The 27,748-nt window shown below is 39.5% G+C and overlaps 1 protein-coding gene across 1 annotated transcript in view; it reads left to right on the top strand.

Annotated features, from left to right (window-relative positions):
* Positions 1-27,748, top strand: part of TRPC7 (transient receptor potential cation channel subfamily C member 7) — a 197,330-nt gene that overhangs the window by 126,331 nt on the left and 43,251 nt on the right. The window contains exon 4 of the mRNA XM_075057097.1: positions 22,133-22,315. Coding sequence (XP_074913198.1) covers positions 22,133-22,315 — 183 coding nt within the window. The remainder of the gene's footprint in view (positions 1-22,132; positions 22,316-27,748) is intronic.

Genomic DNA, 27,748 nt, shown 5'->3' with positions numbered 1-27,748 from the left:
AATTGCTTAGAATCTCTAGATTGCAGCAGGAATAAAAATTAGATTATTACAAAAATGGAGACTCATTTTTTGTAAGAAAGGTAAGTCTTTTTAATTGAGCAATCCATTTTAGAGGCAGGGCTCTAAAGGTTGGTTTAATGGCTTAAGAATCCAGTACATCTAGTTCTGTTACAATGATAAAAGGTATATATCAAGCATTTTTGGTTCTCTGTAAAATAATTTAAATTGCATTGCATCTTAATGGTTTGGTACTACATCTGTATATGATGAATTCCATGAAAAAGAAAGAGAGAAATGATCAAGAGATTGTTACGAGGTTTATCATCATGCCAAACATAACAGTGGAACTTGCAGAACTCTCTTAAAAGTTATTCAAGATTTCCATTATCATAATGAGTTTGTAAATGTCCAATGTCATTTGCATTATTTCTCTAAGTCATTTACGTGACATAAATAGCATTGTCTCCCTTTCTAAAATAAATTAGTCATGAAAAAACTCATTCTCAGTGGCTCAGTCATCAACATAAGACTGTTTTCTGACTTATGACTATTGTGCAGCTAACAATCACGATCAGTGACACTGGGATAATAAAATCTATGTTGTGAGTAAACTGGGGTAGGATGCCTGCCAGGAATCCATTATTTTTAATTTAGAAAACTATTGAAGTGTTAAAGCATCCATTTCAGGATCTGTGGCTATAAGGTCTCCAATTTAAAAGTGAGAAGAAAGCATGTTTTCAGGCTGTTGCCTTTGAAACTCTTTAGTAAGCCTCTAACAGGAAAAAAATGCCCAAACCACTGAGCTCTTTTGGCAATAAAATTTGGGCAAAATCTTGCAAACTCTTTTTACCCATGTGAATCAGAATTGCAAGGACACAATAATTTAAAAGGGAGTTTTTACTTGCATGGCATTCAGTGCTAGTGAAGCAACCTCATTGGGTTCAGTGAATCTGGCCGCTTGATTGAGGGTTACTCCAGTGTTGAAGCACTGTGGGCTCACACCCACTGCTAACAACATTAATATCTCATTTATGTTTCAGCTTCTTTTCAGTAGAAAAATATATATTGTGTGGAGCATAACAGCCTCAGTATTGCACGCCTGTCAGTTCTGATAAGTGTCTTGCTGCAGAAAAGTAAATCTATTTCTACCAGAATCCCTCCTTTTGTTCATAGAGCTGCCAACGTGGTCTAGACTGGCACTGGCAGGTACATGAATCCTCCAGGAGCAAACAAGCAATCAAATGTTAAATAGTCTCACAGTGGTTATATCTCCCCAGCATTGGCAAATGGATGCAAATAAATCAATACCGGCAAAACCATTAGAAACTCTTTGCCAAATTATTGTATCTCCAGGAAGGCTTTCCAGTTTCAGTGCCTTACTGGAAGGGTCTCTGCAACACACAAGTAGGTGTGTTAGCAAAGTACCTCAGAAGTACCCATACCACTAGTTTACTTCAAAGTTGTCACATTCCTTTAGTATATTAATGTTTCCAGAAATAAGAAAAGTCTGGAAATTTTAATGTATTCTCACTGTAAAAAAAAAATTAGATGTATGTATTTACACAAAAATATTTATTCTTATTAACATAATCAGTGTGATGTGGAATAGGGTATTAATAAAACAGTAGGGTTTTTTTCACAGAACATGACATTTTGAGAATTCATTTCTAGAAAAGAACGCAATTGCTGAAAATGTATTTAAGATGACCACAAATTATGAAAATCTATGAAATCAGACAAGTTCATCAGGACTTTTTTGTGCCTAAAATATACTGTCCTAGAATTATTGGGTTTTATTGCTAAAGTTCTGTAATTGCAATTGGTGCTTAGCAGATTTATAAAATTATCACTTGGAATTATTTCAGAATAGTTATTTATATGCAATCTTAGCAATACAGTTTTCAGGAGGTACAAAAGGTCTTTGAAATGGAAGGACACAAGTAAGATTTTAATAATGTAGGTGGACAAATAGTAATTAAGTAACCTCTGAAGAAACTCCTAGCATGAGCTAATTAAAATATGAATGCAGTGCCTCTCACCTGCTGCTTGCTGCCCTAAACCTCTTACACAATAGCACCATTCAGTACATCGGACTGAGGAGCCAGTATGTGCACTATGTTTTTAGAGAACATGAAATTTTTTAGCTGAGTTGCCTTTTTGTACAGATATGAAAGGTGAAGCAAAACAGCCACATGAACCACTTCAAAGCAGAAAAGTTGCGTTAGCTGTGGCTGGCCACAGTTTGAGAGAGACTCCAATGAAGATTACTAGGTGAAAATCATTTTATCCATACTTTTTTACAGTGGTGGAAGCTGAATAGATTGTTCTCATCCTAAATTGCTAAGATTCAGTCATACACTGCAGTTCTTATGAAATGTCTTTGCATAAGCATCGCACATCACTATGGGAGTACTATGGGAGTGATTGTTAAGGTGAAAATGGGAGTCTGAACATATGCTAGATCACACTGCTGGCTTTTAGCAGCATTTCTGTTGACTGATCAATAGGTCTTTAACAGCAAGAGTAGACGTTCTGGCTATCAGCGTGGAGTGGATATACTGCCCTATTGAACTCCTTTCCTGATGTGTTGATTTTGGCTCAAAAACAAGGTCAAGACAGTCAGCTACTATGTGGCTTCCCACATGCTGAAAAGAATAATAACAGTGGAGACCTGGAGCTGGAAGAAAGAGGGAAGTTGTCAGAGTCGATCAGTGCCGATGGTTTTACTAGAGCAGATATTCTATTGGGGTAAATCAGTGCTTTTTTCACTGCAGCATAGATGAGGCCACAGAAGATGAGGACTTGTCCCAGTATTTAGAACAAATGTTTGGATCAATGCTGCTGTGCCATTATTTCAAGCAAATGTCAGCTTTTGCAATGTTTATTGAAGAGGAGGGGAAAAAAAGTGGAATAATGTTACATCCACATAGAAGTAATTTCATTTTTTTCCCTTAAATTCTCTAGTGCCAAAATCTTGCAAAAAAGTTTTCTTATTAATGGGAGAAAACAAATTGCTTTGAAAGATGTAGTCCACGAGTCTAGAAATAAATAATCCCCATTCCCCAAAATAAGATGAAAAATATTGAACTGGTCAATTCTACTGAAAATACTAGCAAAATGTGCTTGCATTAAATGTCCTGGCAATTAGCCTAGAAACGGGGTGGGTAGGAAACCCCTCAGAGGTGGATTCTTGAAATTTCAGAATAGAGAGAAGTAAATGTCAGAGTCACTGTGTGTTTTTGCAATCTCTGTGCAATGATACCATTCCATAGTGGAGGCAGCCCAAGTTGAAAAAACAACCTTAATTCAGTCCTTTGCCTGTTTTGTATATCCTGTTTGAAAGCATAAAATTAAGAATCAGTTCATGACTTTCTCATTCTTTCCAGTTTTCATTTTGTGTTTAAAAAAAAATAAATCAATATCCACAGGAGCAAGGGTAATACAGATTTGAGGCCTCATTTATTCCACTGGATTAGGCCCTTGGTCTGTATTGCCCTTGGAAAGGGAGAGAAATAGAGGGGACCCTTCCTCCCTGGGTGGAATAGAAGGTTCCTAGTGACCATGCTTCTGCAGACTGGAGGCACAACTGGGTGGGAAACTGAGGGGTTTATTTCAATTAAAAATCAAAAGTAGAATTAAAACAGAAATCTAGAACAAAGTTAATGTGCTTCGTGGTTTTCCATAAAGCATGGAAAACAGCCATTAGGCCAGTGATTAAAATATGAAGCTCTTTCAAGGGAGAATACATATAATGTCAGCCTAGCAGAGCTAGGACCCCTCTAGTCCACCCAGGGAGGAAGGCTGCCCTCTCTTTCTCTCTCTTTTACTCAAATTGAAAAAAATCTGTGTACACTCCCATTTCTTTCAAAGTTGGCAGACCCTGGGCCTGAGTCATAAAGCAAATAATTCTTCTCTCATCTACCGGTGTATTCTGTTTGTTTTGCTCATGTTAGTAGGCTTGATGTCACTGCCAGTATGAATAACATAGCCAGTTTCCATATGAACAAGTCATCACCCATGAGCCAGGTTGATGAGAAGTCCTGTCCTCTTTGGTCCAGAGAAATCGATCTTCCCTGTGTCACCTTGGCATGAAACCATATGCAGATGTCTTCACAGTTGCCAGCTGTCCACAGCCAGGTGACTCAGTTCTAAGACTGGAATATTAAAAACCGAGTCAACAGAATCATTTTTATCTGTCCATCAAACTCCTTAGGAGATTACATTTCTAGCAAAGAGTCTGCAGAAAATGCCCTTGCAACTGTCTTCAACAACAGTATTAGGCTTAATGTTACTATCCACATCCTGGAAGCAGTGAGTGAAGCACAGAATAATAGCTCTCTTTACTGTTTTTTAAAGCTGTGACTGTGCATTCCTGTTCCTGGTGAGATCCCACTCTACACCCAGGTCTGTTTTACAGCCTTGCACACTCTCACATTAGACTACATGCTTGTGTACATCAGGAAACGTCCTTGTAATGAAGACAATCAGCCAACTCATTCCATTTACCAATCCAGACAAATTAAATTACAGAATCACAAAGGAGGCTATGAAAAGATCTCACCAACCATAAATGGTAAATAAGATCTCAGCTCCTGCTGATTAAAATGTTATCGAAGGCATGATCAAAACCACCACCTGGAACACATATGGTGCATGGTCTTTGTTTACCAATCCTACCAATGTTGTCAGTTCATTTACTACAGCGTAACATGGTTTGTTTCTAAGTTATATGCTTCTTGCTGTCCCTTTTCTTTTAACTGTTGTCCTTTCTCCAAAAAATGTTGGGATCCAAAAGCAGACCCTAGCTGTGAGCCTGCTCTTGCGTGCAGGTGAGCATCATGTCCAGGCTCAGCTGGCTGATGGACTGCAACTGGCTGCTATGCTATTTGTGGGGAGTGATGGCTTGTGTGGCAGCAAGTCAAGTGTGTAGATGCCTACAGAGATGTGCCTGCTAGGAATTGCTTGTTTTTTCACTGGGGCTGCAGTCATGTAAACCAGCTGAGACTCAAATCCCTAAATTCTCGTGATGCTGAAAGAGTGGCAAAACAACCCTGGAAAGTCAGTGACTTGTATCCATTAGGGATAACGTGGCATTCCTGCAGCACAACTCTTGCTCCAGTTAGTCAGCCCCACCTTTTTTCTACCTAAATATAAATTGTTAACTTCACAGAATGTGCTTCGCCTCAACTTCTTAAAATGACCTTGTAAATTTTCCCAGTATTTCTGGCTTTATCTCTGCAAATGAGAAACTGGGACCAGATCCTGTACTTTGAGGATGACACTGTACTGCTGTTGCAAAGTAATAAGCACTGACATATCTAGTTATATCCTGCTGAGAAGCTGCAGCTTTTTAGGGTTCGTGGCTCTGCAGCATTGAAGAAGACCTCCTAGCCTCTTCATTTCTCAGGCCATCTGCAAATCAGTCATGGGCATTACTGAGGATAAATACATCAGAGACTGTAAACTGCTTCCTTTCCCCATATTGATTGCTGAACTTGGTGAAATATGACTTAATGAAAGAAGTCTAACTCTTCAAATACAAAATAAATGGGGGGGGGGGGATATTTTTTAATTTGTAAGAAAATAAGAGGAGATGGTAATAAATATAGAGAAAATAAGATATAAAAATTATGTGAAGGCCTAAGGAAACTTGGAAAGAAGACCTGACTGCAAAAGTTGAATTTTGCAGTCCCAGCTGGGAAACATTTCAGCATGAAAAATACATGCTGCATGGAGTTAAAAAAATCATTATTAGACTAATGCTTTTTGAAATGAGTGATAAAAAACTAAGAAAGGGCAGAAAACATTGGGAAGCAAAATAGTAGGAAGGGGAAATATTTTGTGGGAATGGAGGATAACAGTGGACTTGGAAAGAGAAAAATTCTTGACAACCATCAGGCTGTAAACCAGTAAGGCTGTACTTAGAAACTCTGCTTCCTACTTAAACTGAACAAACTCTTAGACTTGTTTGCTCTCAGAACTGACTGATCGGAGATAGCCCCTGAAACTCATCTCCCATTAAAAAGAAGAGATTGTTGTGGGAATCTCCTTAATTAGTCTCATGAACATTCTTGTAAATCAATCACTTAATTTTTCCACTCTGACCCATTTTTCCTTGAGTCATCCTGTTATCCCTTTGTAATCTCTTGCCTCAACATACTCTCTGGCAGGCATCTTGCTTCTGATATGTTTGGGAACACCTTTTAAGACTCATATTTATTATTTCAGCAGGATGCTCTTTGAGGCTTTAGTGGTGTTACCTGGCCTTTCTTTAGATTTTCATTTAATTTTCCAGATTTTCTGTTCTTTTCTATTTTTTCTTCCAGACAGGACTTGTGTTTTTTAAAGAGATGTCTTTTTACTTGTGCATCTTCCTTTTTTTCTGCTGTTTCACTTTGCTGGGTTTTAGGAAGAGAAGACAGAAGGAAGCTTCAGAAATCTGGCCTGGTAGGCAGAATATATTGACTCCCTTTTACTACTGCTTTTATTTTCTCCTGCACAAGTATCATCAATCTTACCTCGTTCCTGTTTTGAAAATTAAGTAACACCATTATAAATACTTTTTAGTATATGAATGGCCACTATTCCCAGGTGATCGGCTCTTGCACCAGCTCCTGTACACAGCTGTGAAGCAACTCTTATTTCTCCTCCTGTGAGTTTTCTGACAACCACTCCAAAAAGCAGCTGCTTGGGAATGAAAACCACCTCTTCCCATTGCATCCCTTTCCTCTTCTACCTCTTCTGACTCATTGCTAAATTTCTAATTGAGAGAGCAGGCCACTGGGTCTCTCAGCTTTATCCTAAATTAATGCCTGATGACACTGGGCTTTGATGGGGCTGGTCCAGAAGATCCCTTTCAGACCCTTTTTTTGTTGCAGTTTATGTTCTAATCAGCTTGTTCTCTGCTTCTCCTGTTGACTCTATGCTACTTCTGTACCCTCAGCTTCTCGCGGGGAGATCCCTGCTGCCTTTGAACCCATCTTGATACTCAAAGTCAAAAGGGTGACTCTCTTTTTGACTTTTTTTACCTAAATATGCATGATACCTGTGAAAGAACAAAAATGTATACATTGCTAAATGCATTTACACTGCTAGTGCACAGTCAAAAGAGTTGAGCACTTCTGTAGACGTGATGAAAACTGTTATTTGTAAAGATATGCTAGTAATCTATAATTTTTTTTTTCAGTTTTTTGGGATATGAACTTTTCCAGGTCAGCCTTTAACAAGAACATTATTTTTTCTTAGTGATGGAGTCAGGGATGTGGTTTGGTGTTTTTTAGCCTTAAAAAAGAACTTTTTGTTCTCCCCCCCTCCACCCCCCTCACCTAAAAGCCAATTTTCTCTACTGCCTTGAAAACATGTGCATTTAGAAGCTACAATTCTTTTTTTCAATTTTCACTTGTGCAAAGCAAATGCATAAGCAGGTACAACCAATTACCCAACTCATAATACAGGAAAGAATCAAGTCCCAGTAAAGCAGGAAAACAAATTTCCTATTATTAAAATTTTAACTTATTGTTGGAACAAATTAGGCATTAAAGTAAGAGAGGAAATTAAAAATGATCACAGAAATAGCCTGGGAGAAGGAGAATATATTGAAGCCTTGTAGAGAAATTTGTGTTTGGCTCACTGAGTGGGATTCACTCTGTACATGAGGAACTCATTCTCCGTGCTGTTCTTTTTCAGAGACAAACCCACCAATAATAGATGCTACATCAAGTTTGTCTTGAGAGCTAAATTAATTAATTGCAGATATGTTTTGCATGGATATATAGCAGGGACTGTGGAAAATGGATGTAGAGAACCCTTCTGATCTTAAAAAACCACCAAATTTGTGACTCTCTTATTGTTCTCTTTAAATATTTATAAATTAAGAAATATCCTCTATATTTTGAGAGCTGTTTTTGTAAGTGCTCTTTCTATGCCTGTTCTGTGATTAAATCATTTTCTGCCTGGCACACTGCCCAAGCAAAATGGTTTTAAAATGTTGCATGAGAAGAAAATCTCCAAAGCTTTTCAGAGTGGCTTAGAACCGATGCCAAAGCTGCGATGCCTGGAGCTGTCTTGAAAAAAAATATATTTGTATCTGCGAATGTGAAGGTATCTTAGCATCTGTCTATGTCTATTCACAGTAAAACAGAGTAGTAGATGTTGTGATTCATAGTGAAGGGTATAACTCAGCCATCCACAACCCACACCTGCACCTGGAAAAAATAAGACCATTATTCATGAAAGTTGTAACTCTAGTGACAGTACTAGCCACTGAGCAGTCACATAAAATTGGATCCTGGCCACTGCCTACAAGGTCATTTAACCTACTTTGTGGATGATAGAGTGACAGTGTCGTTAAAATATCCCAGCTAACTTTGGTCAAAAAAGAAAAAAAAAACCTCTTTAAAAGTTGACAAAACACATTCTACAGGAAAATGTTCTCTTCACTTTCCCAGAAGAAAAGCCCATGTCTCTCCTTTGAAACAGTGGAGGGGAAAAAAGATTCTTTCAACGCATCAAATCAGAGACAATGCATCAGTGTAAGAAAATCTAATATTTTAGTTAATTCCTTTAAGGGTTTTGCTCCTCTCATAAAATTGTCTGGAGGAAACTTTTGGTATTTGGAGATGGCAAGACAGAAGCAACCCTGGAAATACCTGAATATCCCAGAGAGTACAGCTGGGATACTTTGTTTCCCATGAGGCTACTGTAAGTGAGACTTTTGGCAATGCCAGTTTGCACACCATCAGTGCAATGTTTATTACCCTTTACAGATCCTTGGGAAGCGATTTCTAGTCTACTCAGTTAAGGATGAACAGCCTTGCAACTGCGGCACTTAGAGCATATTATTTGCAGTTTGATTGCACATAACAGCTCTAATACTAGAGCAGGATTCCAGTTTAGGTGAGCAACAGACATAATCATGAAAGTATAAAATAACATGGGACAATAGTATTAATAATTTATTATATTTATTATACTAATTATTATCAATAATCATTAATAGGAGACAACACATGGGTCCATAAGCAGGGTGGGAAGGGGAGAGCAATGGAAATGGTTCGCATAATGAAGCAGCACAGCATCTGCTCCGCCGTTGTCAAGTATTTTGGAAGCATTTTCACGTAGATAAGTTTTAAGCCAAATAATGTGACATTTTAGCCAGGTAGAGAGTCAAGTGCAAAATCTGGAACCAGATGGAATTGAGCATATTTCAGTCGCTTTAAGGTAATTTTGCTCCTGGGATTTCAGTGTTTCCTTACCAATAAGCAGCCCATCCTCCATCAGGAGTGCATTTCTGTCAAGTTGAAAAATCCCTATTAATGGACACATTTTTAAGGGACCCTAAGGGAAGGAGTTGGTAAGGGTGGTGAGCAAAGTTGACTCCCTTACACATAAATAATCCTGGGAGGAATCTGTAGGAAAAGAGGAGAAATCCCAGCAATATTAATGTGTTTGTTCCTCCCCTGCTAGAAACGTCTGATACTAAATTTCTGAATCTGAAGCTACTACACTCCAGTAAATGGGTGGCACAGGGGCTGTCAGTGTGCTTTCTCTCTGCGTAAACGTCTGGTGACTTTTATTTTTCTTCCTCTTGTAGTCTGCTGTAGTGATTATATTAAGTCCAGATTTTCCATATAGTTCTTAAACCCTGGGTACGATGAGGAATTTAGAAATTAATTTTTGTTATGTAAGGTGACTTTTATAAATCCTTCTGAACTGCCAAGGCCTAGTGGCAACTAATTTTACTAAGCCATGATTTTCAGGAAATATATTTGTGTGTGTGACAACTTACATAGAGTAACTTGGAGCATATTGAATATATTTAGAAGAAAGGGGTTTAGAGTTCAGAGATCTCCTTTTCATGCTTCTTGAACCTGAACTTTTGATAGTGAATACAAGAAGAGAGTCGTTTACCTTTGATACAGGCAATCTCTGAATATTTTGTAGTCAGGGTGAAGCATAATAAAGCTTGTAACATGTCAATGAAGTATATAAGCGTTTTGACTAAGTAGACGGAAAAAAACAACTGACATTTTGAGATAATTTGCTGTGTGTGGAGGGGATCTGTAAGAAGGCAAGGTTAAATACAGAGTTATATTAAGTTAAATTTACTGTGATTGAAAAGCAAGTGAAATAAGGTTAAATTAAATGAATATAGTGTCCATGTGTGTTGTGAAGTCATATACACCACATATAGCTGAGTAAAGGACAGTAGGTAGCTTGTATGAAGATTTAAGTGGTATTTAACTGGCTTTTGGGAGCTCTTTTAGCAAAAGTGAGGCTATGTTACCTGGTCCTCACCCTGTTTCTGCTTCTCAGAGACAAGGAGCGAAGAAAATTGTTTGGGTTTAGAGATGACTGATTTTAGGAATGAAGATGATTTGCCTGCACTGTGTTAGTCTTTTGTGTGCAAGCACTGTTCTACAACAGCTTTTTGAGTACAGATGCTTGGAAGGATGAATTTAACAGATGTAAGGACTGTCACAAACCCAGCAGACAGGCAACAAATAGTTTAGAAATACTTTCAAAATTTAATTACACATAAAAGCTTCAGCTTACCACAGTGTTACTAATTTCACATTTTGTATTTTATAACAACTTAAACATGGGAGAAAAGCCCCAGTAGTTGGCAAAATCATGGCTCATTTGACCATTGTATCATCTTCAGGTTTGTTGAACCCGAAGATGATTTCATCCTCACCCTTTGAAAGAAATATGTACAATGAAGCTGGTGGACTAACCGGTGGGTCTGATCCGAGGCTGACCACTGCTCATGGATTCCTCTCTTTATACAAATGAGGAATAACAGATCGCATCTTGGATTAAGAGATCCATCACAGCTAACTAATCGATCAGCAGTTACATCAGTTAGGTAGGATTCATGCTCTACCACAACCTTTCCCAACGATCTGGGCTATCCCACAGAAGTTTACCTTTGTCTCTCCAGTCTCTAAGCAATTAAGGGGAGACAAACTCCTCCGTGCTGCCTCTCGCTGTTCTGCTGGCTGCCCAGCCCAGGTGCCAGAGGACTTTCTGTTCGTGCGGGCCGTTGGATTCTGCTGCGGCAGAGCCAAACAGCCCAGGACTGCGCTCAGCCATGGCCCTCGCTGCCGCTCCGGAGAGGAGCAGCTCGCGTTTCTCTGCCAGGTTTGCAGCCAGCTGCTAGTAGCACTGTGATAAATAGGGGGAATGATTTGGCCAGTTGCCTGTGTTTAGTTAACAGTGACAGAGTGTTTTCCTTTCTTACCCACTGAGCGTGCAAGACAAAATGAGTCCCGGTATCCAAAACCAGTGCACCTACTCGATGGTAATGCAGAGAGGGCTCCTGCCACTTGCAGCTGGTCGTTTTGAAAGGAAAGGCATGTTGGTCCTTTCCATCCTAGTCACTGGATCCTCTGCAATGAGTACAGAGCTTGTATGACTTTGAGCTTGCCCCTACTAGCACACTCACCATTTGTCTCAGAGAGTTTTCTCAGAGCACTTACTGGTATAAAATTACATAGTAATACAATTACCCTTCCTCCTCCCCTCAGCAAAAAATGATACAAAGATGGGTATACTCTAGAGCACCAAAGATAAAGACATTTTTCAGAAAGACAAAATCAAATTATTGGTGAGGGAAGCAGACGGAAGATGATGCTATCACTGTTGCAATATCAGTCCAATACGATATTGATAAGCTTTGTGTTTAATTAGTAACGCCAAATGCCCAAGCATTCAGCTAAAAACCAGCACTGGTTTTTAGGGAATAGTTAGGACCCGGGCAGTTTATTATAAGCAAGATGACTGGTTTCCAAAGACTGCCGCTCATTATTCTCTTTGGGCAAGGATATCTACTGGAACTACAAATGAGCATAATTAGGACTATTACTCTGAATAGAATAATAATACTAGATCAGCAGATGGGAGAACGGAGTCAGGTAGTTTATCCAAGGCACTGTAGGGAATTAATATCATATTAACGAATGTAAACGAAGTAACACATTCTGAGGATCTCAAGTCCAACATTAAAGAGGATGCAGATGGGAAGTGATTTAGTTTATCTTTCATTGTGTTGTTAATTGTTGTTATTGTAGATAATTATAATGAACTCATCCTCACTGCATCTAGGCAGACTATCCACTGGATTGTGGATAAACAGGAATGGTATACAAACAATTTTACATTGCCACAAAATGGTGCTAGGTACTTTAGTGTCTATGGGTTTTTGGCATTTACATGATCAAAAATGGCAATTTCCTGGAATATAACTTGTTGCAGGACACTTTAGACCAGTGCAGCGTGGAAATTGCTTATTGCCAAGTGTGTCATTTCATTGTCACTAACCAACCCCCAGGACTGGGACTCATTTCAGAACAAAGAAATGTAATTACACACTTTTTATATTCGTATTTCTGTTTAAGATAGTGCTGCAGCATCACTTCTAAGTGCTCTTCTTAGAGCGAGGATGATGTCCATACGGTCAAGAGTGCTCTGTGCCAGGACTCTGCAGCTGGGATCACATTTTTCCAAAGTGTTCGGTTGCTGCTTTGGTGCTGTGGGGACCAGAATTTCATTCCCTCTGATGCTTGTGACTAGTTTTCCAAGGAGCTGTTGTTGCTGGACATTGGGAAATGTGGTAGTTGTCTGTCTGAGATCTGGAAGACATATAGTTATTTTAGTTCTCGATGTAAGCTGCATCATGGCTCTCAGTTAAGCCAGCGTTCACTTGCAGGCTGGATTTAGAAGCAGTCTTTCTCCTGATATGCAGATGCAGTTTGTAGCCAAAATTCCCATGAGAAATGGGACTCACAGCACCTTTGAACATATAAGTGTGTTCCTTAAGCAAGCTGAAAGTGCCAAATTTAGCTCAGCTTAGGGGATAGATGTAGCTGTGTTAAGCAAATAATTGCTTTAGATTTAAATCCATTATTTTCTCCCTTTTTTTCCCATCTGGATTTCAGGAAACATAGGGGTTTCAAGCAGCTGAGCTGAAAAGAGCCACACAATTGAAGGAGAGCAGCTAATGCATTTAGTGCAAGGAAACTATCTATTCAGTCTCAAATTGTATAGAAAATGTGGATCTTCCCCAGTGGTGCTTGTAACAGACAGATCAGGAATGTAATAAACATGGGAAAATGCCAGAGAGGAGAAGTATGGATGGCATGTGAAATGAGGAGCTTGGCCCAGAGGTAACTTTCGTGCTTTGATACATCTATCACATCAGAGCGGCAGATTTGCTGCCCGTTGTCTTGTGTGTAAGTGTGTGCTCTGTTGAAAACAGAATAGGTGGCAAGAAAAAGAAGTTAACCCCAACACTGCATTGGACTCCTGCCCTTGTGAAATGCATCTGGGGGTAAAAGAGGAATTCTTCTGCATGATGATAAACGTAAGGTTGAGATAAATGTTCCTCTAATGCAAGAGGCATTTGCATTTTTAAAAATAAGAAAAGCCATTTCTCAGTGTCATCTTCCCACACAAGGAGCAAGCAAATATTTGAAAATAATGGAGAGAGATTTAGAATCTTGCACTGCATCATCATGAGCTTGATTTTACTGCTGACATTAACAGATCCTAAAGTCTTCTTCACCAAGAGAATTAGCAGAGTATTATTTTGAGATGTGTAGTTTGTATTTAATAAAGAGAAGCTGTTGACAGGACACAGGGAGACAGACCCTTTCCTTCACTGGACGTGTGTATTCCCCACATTTTGCATGCCAAAATATTTAGTTAACACCTCTGTATAGCCTGTCCTGTTTCTGTGACATCCAGGGACTTGATAATTTATCTTCTGAAAACAGGTGTTTCAGCATAAACATTCAAATGAGCTTGGGAAAATCTGCAAGAAGGTAAAAAAACACCTTTTAATTAGCTGAGGAATCAAAAGCATGTGGCTTATTTGTGACATGGGTTTGAAAGCCAGCTGAGATGATGTGAAAGAGAAGTACATCAAGCATCAAATGCCATCTTATGCTGAAAAGCTGCTATGCCAACCTTGAGAATTTAAATACTCTAATTTAAAAAAAATTATTGTCAACCAAGATAATTTCTGTTCTAAGTATATTTAAATATCTTCAGAGACTTGGAATAGGGTTTTAGTTCTACGCTGAATAGCACTGATGTTTCTGCACACATGCATGCTACGGAGATGCTCAGTAATGGTACTTGTCAGGAAGAAGGTGACATTGTGGGAAAGGAGTAGAGGAGATGGAGGTGTTCTTATGGCAACTTCTTAAACGCATATTTAAAAAAAAAAGATTGTACTTTGTTCAGGGTGAGAACTTTAAATAAGTCAAGTGATTCACTAATTTCAGCGTAGAGAGAGTTCACAGGTACAAGAAATTTATTTTAAGTTTCAAATAGAAAAAAATCAATATAAGTAATAAAAAAAGTTGAGAGTGGACTGCTCCTGCAATTTCTTATTCTAAGGAATCTAAAACTTTGGCTGAAGAGTCAAGAATTGTGTTCAGTCTCAGTCCTTAGCTTCCTCCTAGGATTATGTGAATGGATTCCTGGCTTTACTTCCCCAAATAATCCATCCATTAATTTTAGATTAAAAAAAGAAAAAAAAAATGTATTTTAAAGAATTGTTTCAAGGGATATCAAAGTGAAGTATTTTGCATTTTCCAATGTTTTTATTGATGGAAAGAGCTTGCAAAATTTATTAATTGGTTTTGGTTCCACAGAAGCTGTGTTTATGACAAAACCGAACAATTTCCCGGAAGCAGTTATCAGTAGAGTTGGTAGATACATAACAGCTAGAGCGCAGAAGAGTAGAACCAAAACAAGGAGGTACAAACCTATCCTTTCTGCTGCTTTTGACAGTTCCCACTTTAAAGCTCTTGGAATGTTATTGTTGAAGGTTATGTATATGCCTGGACCTGTGAAGGATGCTGTAAAAGCCCAGTAACAAATTTTAATGGATTTTTTTAACTCTGCCACAGAAACCATTAACAGCACCTTGGCTATCAAGTCCTTAAGGATTTGATATATCTACCTGTCCATAGGTATAAGGTGAAATCCAAAGTCAGTGGTTTGATTGATTCCTTACTGCTCTAGCCCTTGTTGAAGGGGTATGCTGTCTCAGAGATCAGCTTCTGGGGTGCATATGAAGAGGTGAATTTCAGTTAGAAAGCCTAACCTATTGAGGAGAAAAAAGAGGCACCAAAAAAAATTTCTTATGGTAAATCAGTCAATGCAGCTGCCATTGAAATCTTTGCAATGATGCAAGGACCGTTATTTTCATGGCTCATTGGAAACCACACAATTTTTGTCCTCAGTCAAAGCGTACTTGTATTCTGGACTTCTTTGACCAAAAATAATGTCAACGCAGACAGCACTGTCTGCTTTGTCCTTGGGCTCTTTTATTGGACACTTCTCTTGGTGTCCCCTGACAGTCCCTCGCAGGATTTAAAGTCACCCTTTGCCGGGAGGCACTGCCCCGCTGCTCCACCATGCTGCAGCCTGGCTCTCTGCAGCGAGCAAACACTTGCCATGTTTCTCTTGGCTCCATTTAGAAAGGTCCAAATTGCTTGGAAAGCAACAGACACGCACTTTTGAAATGTCAAACTCTTGTGTTTGAACAGATTGCTTATTATATTATGCTCACTGGAGGTGAAGAAGTCAAGGTCTGGATCATTGGAAAAATGAACCAGCGGCATCTGTTGCTACCTCCAGACATAATTCGCAACACGCACCTGAGTAGTGAAGTGTTTTAAATGAGAACTTGGCTTTTTTTTCAGAGCCATGCCCACTGAATATAACACACTACACCCAAAGCTCCAAAAAATCACCAATGAGCTGCCGCTTAAGAAACAAGAGAACACAAATAATCAACTTGATGTTGTGCTGTCTGCAATATTAACTGTACAGCCTTGGCATAGTCTATGCATGTAAGCACTTAGTCTGGAAACAATAGAAATGCACTCGGCTGTATTCAAACGTGTCAGAAGTTACGCGCACAGTCACCAGAGCTCTTTGGAAGGGATGCTTAGGGCACTTCAGAAGATAACGTGGTTACAGGAGCAGGATCAGTGCAGAGCCCTTTCTTAGCCTTGCCTCTCATCACCTTCCCTCCCACAGGCCTTGTGCTTTTTTTCATTCCTAAACATATGGCCAGTCACAGACAGTGTAAATACCCAGAAGGAAAATTGTCCAACAGCTTCTAGACTGGCTTGTGCATATTTCATGTGATATCTAATTGGTAAATATTTATAAGCATTTTGTATATTTGACATGATGGTTTATTTAAAAACTCTGTTTCAAAACTAGCATGTAATATTAGTGGCTTTCTGCTGCCCTCCTTTCTCTCACCTTTGTTTTCTATCTACAAGCATTTTTATTTGGCGGAGTTTTCTGTTCATGCTTACAGAATTACTTCTCCATTTTATTTCTGCTGCTTCTTCTCACAGTGCTAATCTAAGCAATGCAATATTTCTCCCCATGATATATGTGTATGTGTGATGTAGATCAAATACAAAGAGCCAAAAGCTTCAAGGAAACAGAAAGAGAGGCTCTGTGCAATGTGCCTACAGCTTTCATTTGCACAGCAAATTTAATGCTACCCAGAAATGCCAGATTTACTGCCGAGTACACAGCTCCTGCGTTGCTCACAGACAGGAGGTTGGATTCAGCAGATTTGTGCTGTACAGTTAATCTGTGAACACACTGAGAGCACGTGGAGGCTTTCTGGTGCGATGATAGGCCCAGTCGCAGATGCTGGGCGTTCATGTCCCCTGGTTCCAGAAACCTTGGATTTGTATGGAAGCCCTCAAATTCCAGTGAAGCAGACTTATAAGAGACAATATGGACAGAGCCCTAGAGAAATGGTGACTCTAGTATATAGCCATCATCCTGTGTCTCCTCCCCTTTTCCTCCTTTTATTTGGAAAAAAAAAAAAAGTGTATTGATAAGCAGCATTAGATTGCTTTTTTTTTCTAGAAAAAGGTCTGTAGATTAAATCATTCTGGACCAGATATATGGTTACATATTCAAAGGGAAATTCATCTGTGATACTAGTTTTTCTGATCAGAAGTCTGACCCTGAAGCTTTAGTATAGGCTAACAAAACAATTAGTTGTATACCGGATAGCAGTAAAAACTGTGAAACTTGGAATTATCTCTGCTTAGAATATCTATTGATGGGTTGTGGTTCCTGTACTGCTCTTTAAGGGTGTTATTTGGAAGCAATTATTAGATTGAATTTAATTAAAGGTCCTAAATGGTAACATATGGAGTGATTTTCATTAATAGTGCACCTGTACAGGTTGTTCTGTATTTGTGTGCCATGCACCATCCTGTGGGTCTGTGGCCCCATTTCAAGTAACAGCTGTGTAGTGATTAATCTACAATGATTACAACAAAAAAATCCTGCAGGTCGATTGACAAACTCATCCCACTTCAAAATTCCTGAAGCCTGAAAGAAGGTTACTTCAGTGCTTCACTGAAACACATGCTTGCAAGCATTTCATCAGCATTAGCAGGACTTAAACATTAACTCAAGTGTGTTCCTCAATCTGGGACCGGGAAGGTAGTTTGTAATTGCATATAAAGTGGTTTGATCCTCTTAGTTTCTGAACCATTGTCCACACTCCAGTTTCTGGTGAAAGCTCATCTGCACTGAGATGTTCAGCAAATCTCAGACCTGCTCACTGTACGTTGCAGCATCGAGGCCAGACATTTCTATGTGCCATCCAAAATGCACCTGCAATGCTGGCATTTCAGAGGTAGGCTCCCATGGAGGATGCTCCTTTTCAGTGCTTGACTGTGATTGCTTTTTAAACAGGGGTTGGTTTTTTTTTTTTCATTAACTAGTCAAGACAGGTTGCTGGTCTTACTTTTTCCTGTCACTAAACTTTTTACTCAGACTGCCTGCCTCTGACCTGAAACAGCTCTTTTCTGAAGAAATCTGGGTGGTTTTGAACAGATGTGGAGACATGACAGAGTTCATTTAGAACATAATCAACAGATAATAATAGGGTATTCAGAGAAATTGCAGTGAATGACAAGTACCATCAGCCTTTTCAAAACAGCAAAATTAGACATTTTTAACTCCACATGCACAACAGTGTTAGAAGAAGCAGGAAATGACTAATTTGGAATCCTTTTATTATGTTCTAGTTTTTAAAAAATGATATTGTAACATTCTCAAGCATTATCCTGATCCTTCTCTGCTCGCTATCTCTATAGGAAATAAAATACTGTTCCATGTGTTATTTGAAGCAGACTGGCTCTCTTGTGTACTTAGTTGTATCCTTCATCTTCCTCCCTGAGGCCTGACAGCACTCAGCTTGTCAGGATGAGGCCCCAGTATCCCTCACGTATGATTTGCGGTTTTCATTACTGTAAAGATCCATCTGTTTTATGAAACCTGTAATCCTCAGACTTCTATAATGTGGTAGCTAATCGGAGTACTCGGGAAGGTTTGGGTTATTGTCGTTGCCTGTGTCTCTTTTCACAAGGCTGCCGAGAGGACTGAGCTGGATTTTGTGTCTCCAGCCGTGAGGTCCTTGCTGCGGTGGGAAGGAGGACCTCCGCTTGCAGCCCACCGCCTGCCCAGGCTTGCAACCAGAATGGTTCAACCCAGAAACGTATTTAGACCGGGATGGCCATGAAATACTTGGTTTGGGGGTCAAACCTGGCTGGCAGAGGCTGTGGCGGAGCGGGGACTGGCCCTTTGCGCCCCAAGACCCAGTGGCCGTCTGCCCCTCTGCCTCCTGGCAAAGTCACCAGGAGTCCTCAGGGCTCTGATCGTCAAAAACCTTGGTGTAACAAAAAGTAACTGGAAATGCGTCCTGGTTCTCCTTCACCTCTGCCTCCCGACTCTTCCAGCCCTCGCTAACCCTTGCCCTGGGGCTGCAGCATTCTGTCCTACGCAAAAGCGAGCCCCACCGCTGCCACGGCACTCCTTCCTGCAGGGGATGCGGGATCTCAGATAATTCCAAATGTGTGAAATACAGGCAATTTATACAGCACTGGCACACCCACCAGTATAGCTTGCGTGCTGCTTGTAAATCTTCTTGGCTTCCCTGAGTTTTTTTAGCATGTGTCATGGCTTGCAGTTCAGTGTTTTATATGCAGGTAGGTCATTTCTGCTTGCGTCATCAAAGCTACACTATGCAAGCCAGGGTCAGGAGAAGCTTGGCTGTCAGTCTCCTGCTAATCTCAGTCTTTAGTAAAGATACAGCCAATAACCTGTGCTTGCAAAGAGAAAGACACCGACATGAGGAGAGTCGCTGTGTTCGCTGTGTTCTCACCGTCAGACTGAACAGGATTGTCTATGCTGACTGTGAGCATTAAGGAAGCCACAACAAAGATGACAAATGCTTTTGTAAAAGGGATCGTCAGAAGACACAGCAGGTTTAGTGATCATTGAAGCTTGTCTTAACATGTGAGCAAAGTCTCATGAGAGCAGTAAGCTGCTCTCCTGCCTGGCTGCAGATTAGCTGGAAGGCACTTTTATTTTATTTTATTTTATTTTATTTTATTTTATTTTATTTTATTTTATTTTATTTTATTCTTTATACAGCCTGTATCTTGGGTAGATTGTGTTGCTGCTTGTGTCTACTTAAAAATTGGAGTAAATAATTCTAAACAGAAAAATCATTCATAGTCCCTGCAAATGTACAGAACAAGCAAAAACATTAGGCTTGGAGATGTGAATAAAGTTGGGTCTTGATGGAGTTTGCCAGCTGGGAGCCTGCCATTTACAGTTGCTTTAGAAGCACTTTCCTAGTTGTTAACTAAACTGCTTTCCTTAAAGAAAGCAGAAGAGGAAAAATAATCTGAGCTAATACATACTAGTTGTTCAGATGATGTGGAAATGGTGATGAGAATTACCTGAAATGTCCTGGCTAACAGATAAGCTTGTGAACTTTATAAAGGGTACATAGAGAATGGTACTAAAGCTTAGCAGAGTTCTCAGCCTTGTATTTTTTAAACCTGCTGGGCTAATTATGTGTCTGCATTACCTGTGGCAGCTAGGTATTTCATTCCCAGCCTACATCTATTTTCAGATCTATCTATATTTGCTGTCCTTCACGATTCCTGTAGTTACTTCCAGGCTGATATTTTTGTTTGGACATCTATTCTCTCAGTCAACAGGAAAGCTTTCTATTTATTTAAATTCATCTTGGGATGGTGAAGATTACAGCACAAAATTGATTAACGAGGAGCGCTTTGAATCCATAAAAGACAATCTTTTTTTCATTTACATTTCAGACCTTACTTTAGCCCATATTTGATTACACTCACTCTACAAACCCTATCTCCACTAAATACCTAGGTACTAGATTTAGATGCAAATGTACAATCATTTTCTGCCTGAACCTTGAGGACATCTTAAATCTTAATGCACTAAATTGGCACATTTATAGAAGACTTGGTGCCCCAGTTTCTGCAGTGGGACATGCACCTGCTCTACCAGAGATAAACATCTGCTTGTTGTTATGTCTCCTTTTAATGAAGATGTGAAGTTCCTGCTGATCTCCATTTATGAACACTCCAATTAGAACATGTGGTCTGATTACAGCACTCAAGGAGGAAAAGGGAAACCCAGATTTCAACCTTTTTGATAGATAAGAGGATGTAAACGTACAAGTTCCGCCTTGCAGAAGGTCTCACCACTAAAACACAGGCTATCCCTCAGCACCTCAGCCCCTTCTCCTAAACACCTATCAGAAATGGCATCTTCCCTGTTTCTGGGAGAATGGTCTAATCCCAGCTCCAAAAGGCTTTCTGGTTCCCTATGACTACTGAATTTTTCTGTGCTGAGTGAAACAGCTCTTCATAGCCTCCAGCACACAGGACAGCATAGTAAGCAAAGTTGGGACACGCACATTAGAAGCAACCTCAAACCTATGACAAAGTCATCAAACCAACTTATTTAAAAAATATTAAGTATCAAGAGCATCTCAATTCTGAAGGGGAAAAACTGTCCAAAGAAATTTAGCCACCTCTAATAACACCATATTTTAGACAGCACTGTTCTCATTAATTAATGAATGTTTGCACAGTGCTTTGAGATCCTTGCCTAACAAGGAAGGCTAATACGTTGCTATGTGTAAATGTTAGAATTAATAATTTAGAAAATATAGGAGTACAAAGCCAGGTTACTCTCATCATTTCATCAAATCCAGGTTTAACTATCTTCTTTTTTTGGCTGCTGGCTTAATTAGATAAGCTGCTGAATTTAATTAACTCATCAAACCTAATTTGAAAAGATCTCTCAAGTCAGTAAGAGCTTGTCTTATGCTTATTATTTCTATTTGTTACATCGAGTCTTTAATATCACCATTTTGTTAGGATATTAATGGTAGCCTTAATTGTGTTCTAATTTACTGCATTTACACAGATGGTGGCATTTTCCTCATTTTTTAAGTGTCAGCATGTGAAAATCAATCACAATTTAATTTAAGGCAGTGAAACTGCTCTTCTAGCCCTCTATCAAGACAGCTACATACTATCTCTTTTCCCGTAAGTGTAATTTAGGTTTGCAAGGTGAAATTATTTCGTAGGAAATCATGTTGAGTTTCTAAAGTCCCATTTGCTGGAGAAGTGTTATGACAAAAATGATCCTCTGGATGCTCTTTTGGGACTGTTTAACCAAATTGGTAGGTAATAAATTTGAAACAGAAATTGATATTACAACTATATAATTCATTTGAACACATCTGTATGTGTGATGCTCAAGCTTATTGTGCCAGCCTGAAACTCCTTGAAAGTTACTAAAGAAAGAATTACTAGCAAAGAAACTAAATTGTAAAATTTGCTGTAAATTCTGACCCATTAGCAGGACCTTTGTTTGGCCATCTTTTCACATTCCTAGATGATGTGCCACCCAGAAAAGAGAGATCCAGCGATTGCTTAAAAACAAAATTTCCCTATAAATTATTTACTTGTTCTGTAAAGTGTGCTCTATTGTAATGTAAACTATGTTGCTGGTAGAAACATTGCTAATTAAGTCTGGAAGAGTTCATGTATATCTGTGAAAAGCTAGCTACACCCTGGGTGAAATCAAGTGTTTTCTTACTATTCCAGTCAGTAGTTTTGCAGAAGTAACCCTGCTCGCAATTGCTCTCTCTTGCTTTTTTTGTTTGTTCATTTGAGGCATGCTTTCACGTGTGCAGTTAGATAATTCATTTTTCTCTGTTTTCCTTTAGAACGACTATAGAAAGCTATCTATGCAATGCAAGGACTTTGTTGTGGGGGTGCTGGACCTGTGCAGAGACACTGAAGAAGTTGAGGCTATTCTGAATGGAGATGTGAACATACATTTGTGCCCCGAGCACCACCGGCCAAGTCTGAGCAGGATTAAGCTTGCTATTAAATATGAGGTCAAAAAGGTAAGCTATTTCTTTGGGTCCCTGGTGATTATGTCTTCACATCTAAATTATGCTGCCTTGATGTCACCTGAAAAATAATAAATGTAAGATAGATTTCTATGGGACCAGGACTACCCCTAGAATTTTAGCGTTTTATGGCTTGATTTGCATTTTCTCACATACTTTAATACGAAGAAGGTTATTTGCAAGGGGCATATTACAGAAGGTATGGCATTTATTTTAAAATGTTAGGCATAGATGTATAGACAGCCCAAGGGACTGCCCATAGAGCACAGTGCTTCTTGTGCAGATCATGACTATGAGTCTCTGCAGACTTCAGCAGGGACCAAAAGTTGTTACTGTAACACACTGAGGGTCTTCCTTCCTTCACTGCGATTTACATGAAGGTGAGGGATGAACCTAGCAGATGCTGTGGCATCTTTGGCCACAAATTATAAAAGCAGATAATTTAGTCCAGATCCTCACATTCCCAAACCATCTGTCTTTCCTTCAGACTACATCTACTGCTTTGAGGAAATAGCTGGTCCCTGCAGCCTGATTGAAGTCAGCAGACCGTCTCCTGTCTCACTTGTCTGCTCTCAAATGCTCCCTGACCACTTAACTCTGATCCACGTCTCCTCTTAGTCTCCAAAGCCACTTGCAACCATGAAAAATGTTTCCTTTTCTGTAATGTTACAGAAAAAACATATGCAAAAAGTAGCAATTTTGTCATTGTCAAGACCCTTTACTACAGTCTGATGAAAAGTGGAATCTAAATTAAAAAAAAAAAAGTTTTCTAATTTTTATTCAGAATTAGATCAAAACCTCAAAAATCAATTTCTAATTAACTTGGAATTTTGATTTTTTTGAAAGCATGTGAAAGTAGATAAACATTAACGAAAAGTGATAGATTCCCAGCTTCTACTCTCCTAAAGCTCTGCATCCATATTCTAAGAGTTCAGATTTCCCCAAATCTACAAAACAGAAGGAAGATGTATATTTTAAGGAAAAACATGAAGACAGAATGACCTTTAGAAGTATTTTAAACAAACATCCAGCTTTACGGAAGTATGTTGTGTGAATAGAAAATTTGATTCTGGCAAATCCTAGGCCTGGGTGGTCCCAATTAATTGCTCCTACAATATGCATTGATGGAAACTGGGCTCCTGCTACGGGACTCAAAGAGCGTTCCAATTTTTGAAGCTAACATCTGCTCTCTCTTTCGCCTCCCAAACCCACCACCTGCTTCAGTTTGCCTCTTGACTGTACTGCTGTGCTGGCTAGAGAAGGTCTTTTCCTGTTATGAAAGCCATTAATTAAAGAGAATCTTAAAACTCTTATTTGAAACGAATTGCTTTCATGCAGGAGCACATAGTATGAAGCCAAATATTTCCTCCTAGGATGTTGTGTCTCTGCATCGTTCCATCACCAAAACTGAGCGTAACATCTCAGTTCACTCTTAGATGCCTTTCAGCAAGTGGGGTCAAGTTTAGTTATTGAAGCTGTTGCTTTGATAACAGGAGGCCAAACTTGCTCTGGTGCTCTTTCAGAAAATGAACTCATCTGAAAGACACTGATAGCACCTCATCAAAGAACAGACCCCAGCGACCTGTGCTCTGAGAATTATCACGAAGTTGGTCAGAACCTCAAGCCTTTTCAATGTACGAGGTCTTTTGCACTATTTTGCTTGTTTATCCTTCTAAATATTTGCTTCACCCTTTAGATACCAAGACCGTTAGCCAGACCTCAATTGCTGTTAGTTATTGTGCCTCTTTGAGCACATTCATCCTAGCTTAGCTGGTTTCAGAGCAACACGGCCTCCATTTCTTACATTGTATATATGTGCACCTTTTCGTAATGCATGAACACTGACCTAAAGCATCTGTGGTAGGTCATATACAGTTGATCTTGCTATGTATGAATATCTTCTATGGCCAGGAAAGCTGAGTGTCCCTTCTGGATCACAGCAACTTGTTGCACTCTGATAATAACTGTTAAACTGATTACAGAACATAAACATAAGCATTCATCAACCTCAGGTTGGCTCTCAGGTTAGCACTTTTCAGAATATCCTTTTAAGCAGGCAGAATATATCTATGTTTAAGATGAGCATTAACTGCTAACTCGAAAGTAAGATAGTTGCATTTGTGGGAGGCAGAGACACACTCAGATAAATGGCTTTGGTTATTGGCAGTGGCTTATGAGAATAGACTGATATTTATCACACTTGCTGAACAAAGAGATTGTGTTATGGTAACACAGTAATGATTTCCTTAAGAGGCAATGCATTTCAGGTACAAGGTTTTTATCCAGCTGAGAGATATTTAGGCTTATATATACAAACTCTGTGCTTTGAAATCTGTTTTCATTTCAAGAGAATCCTATAATAAAGAGGGGTGAGATGGAGGGTGAATTATTGTACATGTTTAATAAATCAATTCTTGGACAGATTCTGTAAATTCCAAGTCACTTTTTCAAAGCTAATGCAATGACTCATAGGCGTAAGTGAGATCACATGTGGCCCTCCAAGTGTGAAAGGCAGAGCGAGGCAGGGGCACCGAGCAACTTCCCACCCACAGCACCCAAACCCCCATCGCCTGGTCTGACAGTGCTCCCTGCCCAGGCCAAGGCTGGGTGCTGAGACGTGGGCGGCTGTAACTTGCCCAGAAACAGTCCCAGGGACGTGGAGACCTTTCCAGTTCTTTAACTGTGTTCTGGGACTGGAATGACACAGAAATAGTTGTGTTTGCTTTTTTTTTTTTTTTTTTTTTTTGTCCTGGAAATTTAGTTGGCAGGGTAGGACTAATGAAGGGACTACAGCAGTGCCTGCCCACCCCTGCTCCCCACCTCTACCATTTGCATCAACATTCAGATGGTCAGTTTTGCATTCTCCAGCTCAGCAAGCTCTAGATGAGCCAGGGAAATAAAGATGTTCTTACCTAAATGAGTATAGAGCTCCTGAAGTGTTTTATATTTGTTCTTTCCCAGGAACAGCAAGAAGAATCTTAGACAAGACAACTTTAGCGACTTCAGAATGGTCTGAGAAAATAAAATAAAAGAGAAGTTAGTTGTTACGGGGTTTTTTTTCATTAAGTTAGTATCCAGACTAAATAATTGCATTCACATCTGAAATTTTAAGAAATATTTGATGTTTCAAAAAAATCTATTTCTACCATTAGCTGCTTAATTCACATTTCCATATTGGTACTCTAAGTGTCTACAATAGGCTTTCTTTGATGAAAATTTGCAGAGAACAATTTATATTGAAAATTATTATTTAATATCGATGATTTTACTTTTATGGCTGCTGATGCAGTCTGCATTTTATCACATTTTTATTTCCAGAGTCTGGGAAAGATGTCGAGGGCTCCCATCCTCAGGCAGGAGAGCAACTGCATCTGTAGGGTTTCATCAGGCATTTGCACAAACTCAGAAAAATCTTCTTTATTCTTTTAAATTTCCCTGTTACTTCATCATCCTCATACACAGCAATCACCACAGCCACAGTGTCTAAGAATGTTTTTTTTCTTTAATAATAGCAGCTGGTCTACAAGTTTCTTCCACTTCCTGCCCAGCTCCCAGCCCTCATGGAGTTGTCTTTCCCCTCAAAGGCCAATGGCCACGGAGGTCAGGAGGAGGCAGAGATAGCAGGATTTTGAAACTGAGAGCCATCACATTGCATTTTAAGGATTTAAATCTCCTCTGCCATCTTTTGTCTTTTTCTTCGTATGTCCCCATCTGAAAATTTTAGGGATGCAATTGATGCTACGATTACAGTTTCAATTTTAAGTCCTAATTTTGGTTCCAACACAGTATCTTCTTGATCCTGAATACAGCAGTTGTGTTCCCCAATAGGTCATACTTGATTGGAGGTAGAGGCTGCAGCTCCCTTGCACGTACAGCGCACGTCACGCCTGTACATCAGCGAGCTCAAACCGTCAGCCTTGCGGCAGCTTCTAGCCCAAAACGTTGTGCTGCTTGTGCCTCTATGTTTGAAGGGCAAATCCCTGCCCAAAAATCCCCAAGTCCAGGGGCAACCTGCCCTTGAGCTGAACGTTCACAGACCTGTTCATTGATCACACTCTGTCTGTGCAAGAAAACCTTGTATGCACATCAGGGCTAAAAGGGGGACTGAAGCTTTCTTATCTCCTCTACTCAGTAAACCTGCAACTGGTACCCTACAACAGGTTTTTGTCCAGGCCCTAAATGATCTTTCTCTGCACTTTCTCCTTTGTGCTTCCCATTAGAATTCCCTGTTACCTTGCCCCTTCACTACTCCAAAAAAGCAGTTCTCCATTCACCTGAAAAGACACAGTTTTATTGATCATTATCTTTTTTTTCCTAATTTACAAAATTTGAGATGAATCTTGGAAAGTTGTTCAAGAAAGAGCAAAAGTTCCGGATTTTACTTGTCTGCCTCTTTTTTTTTTCCCTTTTTTTTTCTGCAAAGCATGCTACTAGCATATATGAGAAGCTGGCAAGAAAGCAAGTTTAAGGCTTAACATAATTGAAGGACTTTATATAGAAGGTCATTGAAGAATTAAGAAACTCTGCTTGTACGTATTTCACAGCAAGGAGAAAGCTGAAATTACAATAGTTTACAAGGTGGTCTTTAAAAGCACTGCATTACTCTAATTCTCTACCCTTCCGGAAAGAACTAAATAATCACTCTGTACCCTAGGATTCTTGGAAAACTGCACTTGAATGTCCTCTGTTCAAGTTTTCCAGAGTCTTTTCTCCCTTCAAATTAGCTGTCTTAAATGATTCATGATTCCTCGAAAATTATTACAACGGGAACAGTTTGTCAAGAGTAAAACAAACAATTTGCAAACGTTTGAGCATTTACTGAGTCCTGGATTGTTTCCAAGAAATGGACTTTTAGCCCATGTTATGGGATTGTTACAAATGTACTATTGTCTCCCCTGATATTATTTAGCTATGCTTCGCACTTGCGTACTCCAGTCAAGAACTGATTTCTTTCTCCTCCAGCTGAGCAGGGCTTCAGGCAAAGGGAGGAGAAAGATTTGGGTGCAGGAAGAGTAGCAGAGCACCCTGCTGATGCTGTAGCAAGGCTGTTTGGGTGGTTTCTTTGGATTTTGTAGGAGAAGGCTGGGGAACTGTCACAGTGTGAGAGCAAACACTGTGGCGGGGTCCAGCAGATACTCATAGAAATGGCAAAATTAAAAGCAGTGTTTAAGGTGAAACCAGAATTATTTAGGTTGGGTGTTTCTTGTGGATTATAGCCAAAAGTGGCTTGAGTTGCTAATTGGAGTTCTGGTCCCAAGGAAAGCAAACAAAACTGATCTTGAGCTTCTTGAGGCAAGGATACTCTCAGCTGTTCTTCATGCAGGTTTACAACACCTAAGTGAGAGTTTACTTCATGTTCTTGACTGAACGTTGCAGAATAACGTTTTTTTCTTGAAACAATTAAACAATTTTGGTTTTAATTAGATA

The sequence above is a fragment of the Buteo buteo genome, chromosome 24 (assembly GCF_964188355.1).
Source record: "Buteo buteo chromosome 24, bButBut1.hap1.1, whole genome shotgun sequence".
NCBI classification, from domain to species: Eukaryota; Metazoa; Chordata; class Aves; order Accipitriformes; family Accipitridae; genus Buteo; species Buteo buteo.
Note: the sequence above shows the minus strand (reverse complement) of the source record. Positions and strands in the feature narration are given on the sequence as shown.